Source organism: Bacillus rossius, assembly GCF_032445375.1.
Source record: "Bacillus rossius redtenbacheri isolate Brsri chromosome 4 unlocalized genomic scaffold, Brsri_v3 Brsri_v3_scf4_1, whole genome shotgun sequence".
NCBI classification, from domain to species: Eukaryota; Metazoa; Arthropoda; class Insecta; order Phasmatodea; family Bacillidae; genus Bacillus; species Bacillus rossius.
Window position 1 is genome coordinate 7194867 of NW_026962010.1, and position 13445 is coordinate 7208311.

Sequence of the window (13445 nt, forward strand, 5' to 3'; positions counted from 1 at the left end):
GTCGCCATTTTTATTTTTTTGCACTCGTCGGGTTTGAACCGAGGACTCCGAGCTCCGTGTTGTAAATGTTTGTTTTTTAAATATTTTATTAAAAATTGTATTATTTAATTTTTTTTTATAATTTTTATATTTTTTTTTCATTAAAATCGGATAATAAATTTAAAGATGGCGACCGTAACGGAAATTGCAACGGTGACGTCATAATTCAAAATGGCCGATAACACAATGCCGGAATGTTCGAGAAAACGAAATGACGTCATCCAAGATGGTGGATCCAAGATGGCCGTCGGGGTCAAGGTCAAAGGTCAAGGTCACATCCTGATAGAGGCTTAACTGAGGCTTGAGTTAAGGATGCTTAAGCCTCTATCAGGACATTTCTAGCCGTTGGGATTTTTAAGGACTAAATCGGGAAATTTTCCCTCGAAACGGGAATTTTTCCCTCGAAAACGGGAAATTTTTTCTTAAAACGGGAAATTTTGAGTCATTTTGAGTCATTTTTGAGGAATTTTGAGGAATTTTTGCCGCCGTGACGTCACAAATCCAAGATGGCGGTCGACAATCTTCAATCCACTACCTGCATCCTGATCTAGTATGCCCTATTATATACTACTTTTGCACTTATAAAATTGATTCCCTAATATCAGCCAGAACTAATATTAGTATAAATCATTTAAATATTCAAACTATTTTGCCTTCCTTGCAAATCACCAAAGTCTGGTAAAGTTTTACATCGCATTTTTTATTTGTCAAATAGTAAATATTCAGAAAGCTTAACGTATTTCCAAAACTTGTAAACGCGCAGAAAATTGTTGTCCAATCAAAAGAGGCTCGTGCAGGCAGAAAAATGACAATTTTAAATTAAAACTTTGACGTAATTCTCATCATGGCGTTTGTCCTGCTTGATCATGAATTTTAATCGGGCGAAGTTCGAAGTCCTACATGTTTCATTGTTGTAGCAGACACCTCGTTCACGTCACACGCCTATTTGTTTTAATTCTTTGGTCACACTATCACCATCTGTCGGCCTCTGTCGCACTACTTTACAACAGTCCGAAACTAGTGCTGCACTATCGGCACTCTCCCAAGCTCACACTAATTAGTTTCTCACGCGCTCACCTCAGCAGTTCTATGATCGCAAGTTACTGACCACAAACTGTAACAAACTAAATAATTTAAATATCTACACACGTATGAGACAGCAACTTACGTATAACAGCTTACATTTACTTACCTATTTGAACTATCGTTATTAAGTATTAAAACTTACAAGAAAACCAATTAAAAACTAAAATACATAGGGTAACATAAACTAAAATATGAAATATATGAACCAAAATATTTTGTGGCCTTGGTCTAGGCCATAATGACATGTAACCACGCAGTGGCATGTTCACACTCACAGGGCCACAGTGAGACAGTGCACTGACCACATACCCGGGTGGTATGACAGGGCTACGATTAGTTTAGTGTATTCACGGAGTGGCACGTTAGGGGAGCCACAGAGCTGGTAGTCTCGTAGTGCTCACTCAGACAAGCAGTTATGTAACAGAAGAAAGTGTTTCATTTTTAAAATGAATAATTTTGGTTTTCGTTTTTATTTAATTGATTGTTATATCACTAATATTTTAATTTTTTATTCACAGAATATTAATATTATAGGTTTGGTCGTTACTATTTTCCTTAACAAATATAAATAAGTTGGATAATAATTGGACACAATAGATAAAAAAAAAGTTAATATTAAAATATAATTTCGTATTGAAAACAAATATTCTTTTACAAACTGTCAATCACGTGTAATAACCTTGTTTTTGGAAGTGTTCATGATAGACGGTCCTTTGCCACATAAATAAATCACATTTTGGTTAGTAATTAAACCTGGCTCCCTCTGATATTTAGTTAGTTCTTTCTTAGAATAAATTTATACTATGATAATCAAACTCATATGTTTTGTTTACCTGAAGAGAAAAGTGTAAATAGATTTCACATAAGTTATGGTTATAATAAAACTATTAACATTGTACTGAAATATACTTAATAGTTGCCATTTTTATTTGTTCTGACATTAGAGACTTCTCAGCTTAACAGGCTAATTACTAAATTATTAAAGTCTTCTTTAGATGTAAAAAAAAACATCTGGAGTTTTGTTTGGATAAAAGAATCAAATTTATTTTATCGATAAATAATCAACTTACATTTTAAAGAGTGGCTGCCATTCACTCCAGTAAATATATATATATATATATATATATATATATATATATATATATTTTGATATGTTTATTTTAGTTTCATCAAACACATCAGCATCTTATGTTTGTTACATATGCTATTTCAATTTCACCCTCTCATAAAAAAAACAATAATGATTTAAATCAGAACTATTGTAACAAACTGCAGTTCTGACAGATAAACAAATGCAGATGTAGGATGAACACGAGAGTGGTAGCGGTGGTAGGTGGGAGGTGGTAGGCAGTAGGTGGTAGGCGGTAGGCGGTAGGCGGTAGGTGGTAGGCGGTAGGCGGTAGGCGACGCACCTGAAATACTGGCTGGCGTCGGGGGTGCGGTCGGGCTTGCCCTCGTACATGACGGAGGTGATGCCGTAGACGAGCGGGCCGTAGCAGATGTACGAGTGGCCCACCACCCAGCCGATGTCCGAGGCGGTCCACCACACGTCGTCTGGGCCCATGCCGTACACGACCCGCATGGTCCACGCCAGGGTGGCGATGTGGCCTCCCGTGGGCCGCGTGATGCCCTTGGGCTCGCCTGCCAACACACGCGCTCACCTGGGGACCTTTCCCAGAGGTTGGCAACCCGAGCTAACAGCGTTTCCTTATTTTGTTTTAAGAAAATTTTCTTGTAATTTTCTTAGTTTTTATTTTAGTTCTGTTAATTTTTAAAGTCAGCAGCCACAGATGGCAGCATGTTGCAAATACTCTTACAATAATAATTCTGACACAAAATTTAACGAAGAATTCTTTAAAATAATGCCAATCTTAATAAACACACACAAATAGTATTTTCAACTAAATTTCTGGACGCAAATCATACGTAGTTTCCGCACCCATCGGTAGAATTCGCTGCAGGAGCAACTATCGATTCATTTGATTAGCAGACCGAAATTTTAAACTATTAATTAAATGAAATGGCTTCGATAAAAGTGAAAAAAGACTTTAAAAAAATACAAATACACAATTCCGGCTTTGAACCTGATTTTGACAAGAAACTTTATTAAAATGCTAAACATGTTGTCAAAATTAATCAAATAGTGAATACTTTATAGTTTGCCCTTGTTTTTGTGAACAGATGGCAGCACCGTGGTTGTCACACATTTCCGTTTCTTGACTTCCGTTCCACTCACGTAATCACTCCCACCACAAGCCGTATACCGAGAGCTAAGCTGTTACACATTAAATACAATCTAAAATTAATTTAACTAAACCGTCACTTCAACATTCTGTAGGGAACTAAATAAACCATTTACTAATCTACTACTCCGTACAGTTGTTATGTACACATGAAAGTTTATCTGAGCATTAGCACTTCAATCAATTTAGAATTATAAGTACCATTGTTTATATTTTGAACATATATTTGAACAAATATTTACATGATGTCAATATTGATTGTAGTTATTTTGATGTAGCATATATTTTACTTGTGTATTAGTTATTTAATGTCTTTTGAAATGCTTGTGTATTTATTTTACAATTTATTTGTGATGGTGCAAGATAGATCAGTTTGCCTGGTGAAGGGGGAGTATGTTACTACTTATAGGGTAAGGGAAACGAGGATCTCTCAGCAAATAGAACCCTGATGGAGGCGGAGTCCACGGGGCTGCCTGCGCAGTGTCATCGCAACAAGGTACAAGGAGGTGTGATGGAATGCGAGGAGTGCGCACCTGTGGTGCCGAACGTGTAGAGGATGTAGAGCGGCTCGCTGGCCTCCACCGGCACGCAGCAGTGGGGCGCCGCCATGCGCAGTGTCATCGCAACAAGGTACAAGGAGGTGTGATGGAATGCAAGGAGTGCGCACCTGTGGTGCCGGACGTGTAGAGGATGTAGAGCGGCTCGCTGGCCTCCACCGGCACGCAGCAGTGGGGCGCCGCCATGCGCAGTGTCATCGCAACAAGGTACAAGGAGGTGTGATGGAATGCAAGGAGTGTGCACCTGTGGTGCCGGACGTGTAGAGGATGTAGAGCGGCTCGCTGGCCTCCACCGGCACACAGCAGTGGGGCGCTGCCATGCGCAGTGTCATCGCAACAAGGTACAAGGAGGTGTGATGGAATGCAAGGAGTGCGCACCTGTGGTGCCGGACGTGTAGAGGATGTAGAGCGGCTCGCTGGCCTCCACCGGCACGCAGCAGTGGGGCGCCGCCATGCGCAGTGTCATCGCAACAAGGTACAAGGAGGTGTGATGGAATGCAAGGAGTGTGCACCTGTGGTGCCGGACGTGTAGAGGATGTAGAGCGGCTCGCTGGCCTCCACCGGCACGCAGCAGTGGGGCGCCGCCATGCGCAGAGCCACGTCCCACAGCAGATCCATGTCCGGGTCCAGCTCTGCCGTCTCCACGGTGTGCCTCTGGAAGATGATGCACCTCTCCGGCTTGGCCTGGGTCATGGCCAGCGCCTGGTTCAGGATGTCCTTGTACCTGCACACCACACCTCTCTCGCTCGGCTGCTGCCCGCTTCCTCCTGGGCCTCCGAGGCCTCCAAGGCCCTGGACTCTTGTTGGGTAGGCCTCGTACTTGGTATTGGTGGCTCTTATCGCTCGGAGCAGGCTCCAAGTGTTCCCTAGTGGTGAGCGACGACACAGCTCCGGTGCTAGCCCGGACAGCTAGCAGAGGTTGGATATGCCTCCATCGGACCACGGGTTCACTGGGTCCCAGCGTGATGTGGGAGAACGGGGTAGGCGCCAGCTTAGCTACATCTTGAGCTTTGGATGCAAACACTAGTCTGGTTAGCTGAGTGAGGCAGGGGGTGACGGTGGTGGCTATACTGGGATGGGTAGCCTCAGCCTCTGGACATAGCTGGATCTCTAACATCTCTCCTGTTACGCGTATACGGCGTATCCATATCCACGCCCGCGGGGGCCCCAGACCGGCAGGGCCTAACGGCTAAGGGGGATAGGTTAACAAATAAAAGGGGGAGCAATGCGCATGTGCATGCGGGGTTACTGGTACCCTGGACCCAGGGCAGGCGGCACTCGGCTGGGGCGCTCTTGGGTCGGAGCTAGTGAGACACGTGAGCTAAGTCTGGCCTTACTGACGAGCTACTGCCCGCTGCTTGACGGTCACAGCGAGCTCGACTGGGCGTGTAACGCCTGTCATATCCTGTTCGTGGCACGAGTTTCAGAAGCAGAGGTCTCAGTGGCACATTCTGGCCGGGAGAAGGCAGGTCGTCCATCGAGTCCACCGAGAACAAGTCATCGTACGTACAGTTGTAGGACAAGTGGCTTGACTTCTTAACATCTGCAGTATGTTGTCGGAAGTACAGTTCAAGGAGAAATCGATTAGCCACCAGGTATCTGGCATGCCATTGAATTATTGAAGAGGCATCGGCGGAACGGAATTACTCCAAAATTTGGAGAAGTACCTCCAGCAGTGATCGGACTTCGCCGTACTAACAACCCTTCGATCATGTCAACATTATTGTTTGGTCGAGCCTGCTTGTCAGTGTTGTCAGTGTTGACAGATTTAGAGGAGACCCGGTCCGGGGGTATGTCATTCGTCGGTTACGTATGATGAAAAGTAACAGGTCGCGTGATGTCTGGCGCATCAGGGCGAAATTGTGCATAATACTCACGAAAGTTGCCGTTGGTGTTAGCATCAAGTGGGATATCATTAGGTATAGATTTGTATTAAACTGTATATCTGACCGAACGAATGCGCGAGAGGGAATGTGGTACTGGGCGGTGTATGACCTGCGCATATATATGGTGTGGGCGCGAGGCCACTCCACCCATGTGGGTGTGCATTTGGGGATTAGGGGATGTTCGCACAGCCGGTGCTATGCCTTGAGGGTCCTGGCCAGTATGCACGGCCGTCACTTTCCACTTTGCTTCCACCAAGGGTAAGGTGTAGTACGCCATAACTCTCTTAATTTCCGTCTCCTGCTCCATAACAGGACTCAACTTCCTGTCTAAGGTAGAGTGATTGCCTTTGAAATTTACACATTGCGGGGCATTAGCGGTAGGACATGGCTGGCCGTGGGCGTCCAAACATGCAGCACATCGCCGATAGCTGGTCCTACAAGTTTTGGCAGTGTGCCCAAATCGATAGCATGAATAAGATATAGTAACACATTGTACTTTATTGGTGACCTTGAAGATTTCTTTATATATTACTATTTCTGTTGGCAAGGATTGACCTTCAGAAGTGAGAGTGCCCAGTTTGATGGACACCCTCTCATCCTGACCCTTCCTCCGAATATGTTTGGTCATACGTTCGGCAGCTATAAGTTTGTGTGTAGCTCATTCATAACTATGCATGACTTCGTGCATATTGACATCCAAAGGGATGCCCTGCTCTTGTACAAGGTCTACCTGGATGCTGGTGTTGAGTTGTAGTTGACGTGATACACCTGAGCCAAGGAAACTGTTAGCTGCCTCATCAGTACTTAAATGAATCTTAGGTCCCGCTTGTTGTATGTGAGTGAAGTGTCGGTTAGGGTGTAACCTCTTGCCAATCGCAATCGGATGCACATTCTCTATGTTGTCATCAGTTGACTCAGCTAATACTATGTAAATACCACTACAGGAGGTAGTGTAATGAGTGCTTCCACCCATTACATACCGTTTACCATGTGGACTCAGTCCATGACGATCATCTGCCCCGTTCATCGTTTCGTTCAAGGTATGTTCTCCATCTTCACGTCGTATTGACTTATTCTTTCGCGCATCCAATTCACTAAGACCCGAATCGGTCTTCCGTTTACTGACCGTTCGCTAAATCTTGCCCAATAGCCACTATTTTGTTACACACACATTTATTTGAATGGTATATGTTGCGGGAGTGAAATACAATTTATTGTAGCACGATGTGGGTGATGCGACACACCGTGTGTACAAGGGACGTAGCGACACTCACCGCACGACCTTGTTGGGCTCCACTCCGCTGCTGGCCGCGATGACTACCTTGGGCCGCGCGTGCTCTATGCGCGTGCACAGCTCCTTGGCGGCGAAGCCTGCACATGTGACCGACATCACTTGACACTCATCCACCACACTCGTGTCTGCTTTCATAGTTTCAACCACTGTAGTACACATGTACACATTTCTTTATGCTGTGCTTAGTTTAGCCAAAGGAACATTGCTTCATCCTCGGAAAGTAAAGTCTTATATTTTTAATATTACCTAATGGAAAATAACCAGTTATAAACAAAAAAAGGGGGTTGTCTGTAAAGTCGGTTTACGGACGATAATTTTAAGTGATAACGTCAGAAGAAAACATTGATGAAAAATTGCACACTTTTTAATTTTCAAATATTATTTACAGTTTTTTGCAAATTTAATTTAAATAATGTGTTTAAATATAATCACGAACAATTAGTTAAAAAGCCCGCCTTAACCTGTTTGTTATTATAGCAGATTTTTTCGCACGGTGGTTGGCCGGTTCTTGCACGATCGGCTCAGGCAGAACGTGACAATTTTTCGTGCGTGTAGTCGGCGTTCATCGATTTATAAGACGTTATCACGTCAAAAAGAGAATAACAGTGTGATTATTCGGTTGAATTGGTTTGCACGAGTGCTTCAGCGCAGAGTTGTGTGGCTTCAAACTAAAGTACTTTAACTAAGGTCGTGAGAACCATGTAGCTGGACAAACAATAGTTTATTCAACATCTCTGAAAGAACGATGGCAAATGGTTTAGCAAGGCTCACGGAAAACAATTTATGAGCCTTTTTAATTAAATTTTTAATAATTATAAACAATGATAACTTACAATAATGCACTTGACTCCATTCTAAAGAAAACTGGTTCAACCCCCAGGCGGGCGATTTTGATTTACATTCTTCTTAATTTCCTCTAATCACTCCAGGAAAATGTTGAATTATTTTTACTATAAACCATTGTCGATTCCTCCTTTAGTTATTTAAACTTTAATTTTGTGTGCACCAATTTCGACTGACCTCTTTCAACGAAATGTTCGAAATGTTACCCACAATATGGTCACTTCTTAAAAATCAAATAAACTGGAACTTTTGTAACCAAGAGGCCAGTTGTGCATGTTATAAGCCGACTTGTAACACTGCCTGGATCTTAAATAAATATATTATATACATCTACCTAAGGCACTTTACTTATAGTTTTACAATAAACAAAAAAAAATAGCATGTTTATTTGTTGAAACCAATAAACCTAACTACTATGTTTGAAATAATTTTGAAACTTTGTAGTATTAATATATATTATAATGTTAAATAATGCGTATTTAAAAAAAACAATAATTAGTTTAATGACAAAATAAAACATATTGATAATTGTAATTTTATATAAGTTTAATGACAATAATTAGTTTGTTTAAATGACTACTAAACCAAGTATTTACATTTTTATTTGTAGTAAAAGTATGTAATGTTTGCTAGTAAATTATGATAATATTTGGAAAAATTCTTAAATGATACAGTTGTATTATTAGAATAGGGCAACAATGTAACCACATAACAGGCTGAAAAACGTTTTTCATACACTTAAATAATATATATTTTTTAATTACCATTACAATATTATGAAAAAAGTTACCTGAAGATATTCATGTCATCGCTTACATACTAATTATTCACAATAATATAAAAGAGCAACATAAAATAAATACTATAAGTATGAGGCATCAATAAAAATGAATATTTGTAGCAGTACTTGAGAGTAATTTGAATCTAACAGATGCCCCCTGGACCAACTATTCGAGTAATGAGGCAACTGCTAGCACTGTCGGCCAGGAGCAGGAGCCAGGGACAGTGAGGAACGTGCTGGCAGATTTGGGAAGTCAGCAAGATGCATAGAGTAGGAATCCAGGCAACTAGGGATAGGATACCAGGACAGCGGTCAGTAGGAGCAAGCTGAGGGCAACACGAGGCAGGCAGGGGCCAGATGAGGGCAGTCAATGGGTGGCATGAGTCAGGCAGAGAGCCACACGAAGCAGGCAGCAGGCAGAATGAGGCAGGGGTGGGCAGCATGGGCCAGGTTGATGACAACAGAGGCTAGGCAGAGGGCAACAAGAGGCAGTCAGTGGGCAGATGAGGGCAGTCAATGGGTGGCATGAGTCAGGCAGAGAGCCACACGAGCAGGCAGCAGGCAGCAGGAGTCAGGAGTGGGCAGCATGGGCCAGGTTGATGACAACAGAGGCTAGGCAGAGGGCAACAAGAGGCAGTCAGTGGGCAGATGAGGGCAGTCAATGGGTGGCATGAGTCAGGCAGAGAGCCACACGAAGCAGGCAGCAGGCAGAATGAGGCAGGGGTGGGCAGCATGGGCCAGGTTGATGACAACAGAGGCTAGGCAGAGGGCAACAAGAGGCAGTCAGTGGGCAGATGAGGGCAGTCAATGGGTGGCATGAGTCAGGCAGAGAGCCACACGAGCAGGCAGCAGGCAGCAGGAGTCAGGGGTGGGCAGCATGGGCCAGGTTGATGACAACAGAGGCTAGGCAGAGGGCAACAAGAGGCAGTCAGTGGGCAGATGAGGGCAGTCAATGGGTGGCATGAGTCAGGCAGAGAGCCACACGAAGCAGGCAGCAGGCAGAATGAGGCAGGGGTGGGCAGCATGGGCCAGGTTGATGACAACAGAGGCTAGGCAGAGGGCAACAAGAGGCAGTCAGTGGGCAGATGAGGGCAGTCAATGGGTGGCATGAGTCAGGCAGAGAGCCACACGAGCAGGCAGCAGGCAGCAGGAGTCAGGAGTGGGCAGCATGGGCCAGGTTGATGACAACAGAGGCTAGGCAGAGGGCAACAAGAGGCAGTCAGTGGGCAGATGAGGGCAGTCAATGGGTGGCATGAGTCAGGCAGAGAGCCACACGAGCAGGCAGCAGGCAGCAGGAGTCAGGGGTGGGCAGCATGGGCCAGGTTGATGACAACAGAGGCTAGGCAGAGGGCAACAAGAGGCAGTCAGTGGGCAGATGAGGGCAGTCAATGGGTGGCATGAGTCAGGCAGAGAGCCACACGAGCAGGCAGCAGGCAGCAGGAGTCAGGGGTGGGCAGCATGGGCCAGGTTGATGACAACAGAGGCTAGGCAGAGGGCAACAAGAGGCAGTCAGTGGGCAGATGAGGGCAGTCAATGGGTGGCATGAGTCAGGCAGAGAGCCACACGAGCAGGCAGCAGGCAGCAGGAGTCAGGAGTGGGCAGCATGGGCCAGGTTTATGACAACAGAGGGCAGGCAGAGGGCAACAAGAGGCAGTCAGCTGGTAGCCAGGAGCAGGCAGAGGGCAGCAGGAGGCCAGCGGAGCCAGCAGGGACGGAAGAAGTTGCCCACCTCCAAAGACGACGGTGTGGACAGCACCCAGACGCACTGCTGCCAACATGGCCATTATGGCCTCAGGGATGAGCGGCATATAGACTAGCACACGGTCACCTTTCTTCACGCCCAAGTACGCCAATGTGCCGGCCAGTCGGGAAACCTGCACATGAACACACACACTCACTACACACTGCTATTTATAATTTCATGAATTATCTTATGATACGACGCCAGCCTCCACGACAGTTCCGGAGTTCGGAGAGTTCCCAGAGCGAAGGGAAGTGCGACATCGGCGAAGAGGGTGAGAGACCGCCCCCTCTGAGAGTGGCGTGACACGAGAGTTATACTGGATCGAGAGAGTGTGACTGAGTGGCGCGCGACTAGGTGAGTGGACAGGCGCGAGGTGAGGGGCGAACCACTGTCGAGCCTAGCTCCAGTGAGGAGTGCGAACTGCGGAAGTTGACAAGCATTGGGATTCTTGCGAATAAAATTTTTAAGTGCCAGTGATTGGTTGGTGGTCGGAAATTTTTAAGTACAATTATTTATTAGTAATATATATATATTAGTAGTTAATAAAACTGTAATTAAACCGAATTGAACTATCCCTTATGAATCCAGTTGTCCTCACATAGGTCTTAACAATATATTTGATTAGTTTCAAAGAAATAATTAATTAGTTATTTTAAAACAATTTTACTCCTTTTACACCCCCTTAGGGGTGGTGTTTTGTAATTATGTTAAGCCCAGTTTTTAAGTTAGCCAGACACCTTTCCAATAAAAAAATATTTAATCAAAATCCGTCGAGTAGTTTTTGATTATTGCTGTAAGAAACATACAAACATGCAAAGAAACAACCGACAGACAGACAAACAAACAAACTGACAAACTGACAAACTGACAAAAATTTAATTAACCATATTTTTGAGAACTTATAACGTAAATTTCCATTTTCATCATTTAATCCAATGTGCAGACTTTTACCTCGAACAGTTAGTATAGATTAAAATGCTTGTTGCTGAATCTGGCTATGTCTACAGCTAACCTACGATGTTCTTTGTGCGGTTCCGACAGGAATACATGTTTGTCCTGGAAACGGCTCTGCAGCGTGTGGCCAGAAACAAAAACCCAATTTCAGGCAGAGAAACGAAAGTTCGTTGAACGACAGAAAATGCGCTTTAATTTGAATCAAACTGGCATCATCTAAGATAAAATAAAAATGTTTAAATGTGACGGTGACTAAACATATACCCCTGTATATTATCAAGCTTTTTGGTAATAATCCCAAGATCCCTGGGTTGACTAGATCAATTTGTCTCTTTTAAAATTTCCCAGAAGTTAACATGCTTTCCCTACTGGCTTATGTCCAATACATATAAGTAGTATAGGATAGCCGGAACTGGGACAGGGTTCTGGGTGAGGAGCGAGGAGACGGTCCGCCATATTGGATTGTGACGTCACGGCGGCCATCTTGGATGGTTGTGACCTTGACCTTTGACCTTGACCTTGAATTTGAACCTCAAAATGTGTCAAAATCCGCCAAAATTGGGCAAAATTTGCCCAAAATTCCTCAAAATTTCCATTTCTGTGGAAAAACATTCCGCCAAAAAATCTCAAAAAATTCCACAATTCAAAAATTCCCGTTTTCGAGAGAAAAATTCCCGTTTCGAGGGAAAATTTCCCGTTTTTAGTCCTTAAAAATCCCAGCGGCTAGAAATGTCCATATGTAGGCTTAAGCATCCATGTCTACAGCCTACAATAAGCCTCTGACGTCATCATGGATTATGACGTCACCGTTGCAATTTCCGTTACGGCCGCCATCTTTAACTTTTTTATTTATTATCCGATTTTAATGAATTTTTTTTTAAAAATTAATAAAAATTTACTTAATAAAATTTTAATAAAATACTTATAAAAAACAAACATTTACGACACGGAGTTCGAAGTCCTCGGTTCGAACCCGACGAGTGCAAAAAAAAAAAAATTAAAAATGGCGACCGATCCTTCCCCCGTGGTGGGTGCTAGCAGACTGACTCCCACCACTTTTTTTCAAAGCATATATATCGTCACCTAGTATGACGTCATGTCCGCCATCTTGTCTTCGATGCTGGAAGCCATCATCAATGTATCGTCGGCTAGAGTGCGCCGATAACATGTTAGTTTAATTCTTATCCGCTAGAGTGCAGTAATCATTTATTATTGCTGTGACACCCGACATCTTGTCATTTGGCCGCCATCTTGAAAATCCGTAATTATTTATCTAGAAATTCGGGAAAAATTTTAAAATTCATTAAATAAATTTGTAATCTATATACTGATTGATTAGGTCGACTAAGGTCCTTGGTACGATCTAGGACGATGCAAAAAAAAAGGAAATATAACATCAATTTAACATAATAGTAACAGGTTCGAAAATAAAAACACTGCAAGTTCTTTTACAAACATAATATTTATTACATAATTTCTATTTTACTACAGGATCACCTGCGAAGGTTAGCAATCTTACAAACATTTAGGTCCGCATAGGCGTGAAATGACTAATTCTTAGCTCCAATCGGTTTATACAAGATAGAGTCCAGCCAGATCCTTTACAGACATAGTCCTACTCTTCTTGACAGAGTTTCTGGATACCTTGTTTAACAGTTTGCTTGATATCGTTAGAACTGTAAATTACTGCAGCCGATGTCTTGAATGCACACTTCTTCACTTTGTCATCGAACGGATAAGGCTTTCCATATATACAGTCCAACCACAAGTTATATTTCAAAGGTCCGTTTGTTGCTACGTCATCAGTAAGCTGATTGATTATGTCCTGTCTGATATCATCAATAAAATTACAAATGTCCTTTGACTCACTTAACGTACTTGGATAATAGTAGTCTTTCAATGTTCCACGAAATGCAGACTGCGCCAAGTAGAAGCCATTATCGTTCACTTGTAATGCTCCGATCACAGTCTTATGTTTATTTTCATGTTCAGATGCCACAGCAATCGGTTGCTGCACA

General features: G+C 43.3%; 1 protein-coding gene across 1 annotated transcript in view; it reads right to left on the reverse strand.

Annotated features, from left to right (window-relative positions):
- Positions 1–13445, reverse strand: part of LOC134541501 (acyl-CoA synthetase short-chain family member 3, mitochondrial) — a 138059-nt gene that overhangs the window by 46155 nt on the left and 78459 nt on the right. Inside the window, exons 4-7 of the mRNA XM_063384995.1 lie at positions 10459–10603; positions 7086–7182; positions 4438–4649; positions 2538–2766 (exon numbers count right to left, since the gene is read on the reverse strand). Coding sequence (XP_063241065.1) covers positions 2538–2766; positions 4438–4649; positions 7086–7182; positions 10459–10603 — 683 coding nt within the window. The remainder of the gene's footprint in view (positions 1–2537; positions 2767–4437; positions 4650–7085; positions 7183–10458; positions 10604–13445) is intronic.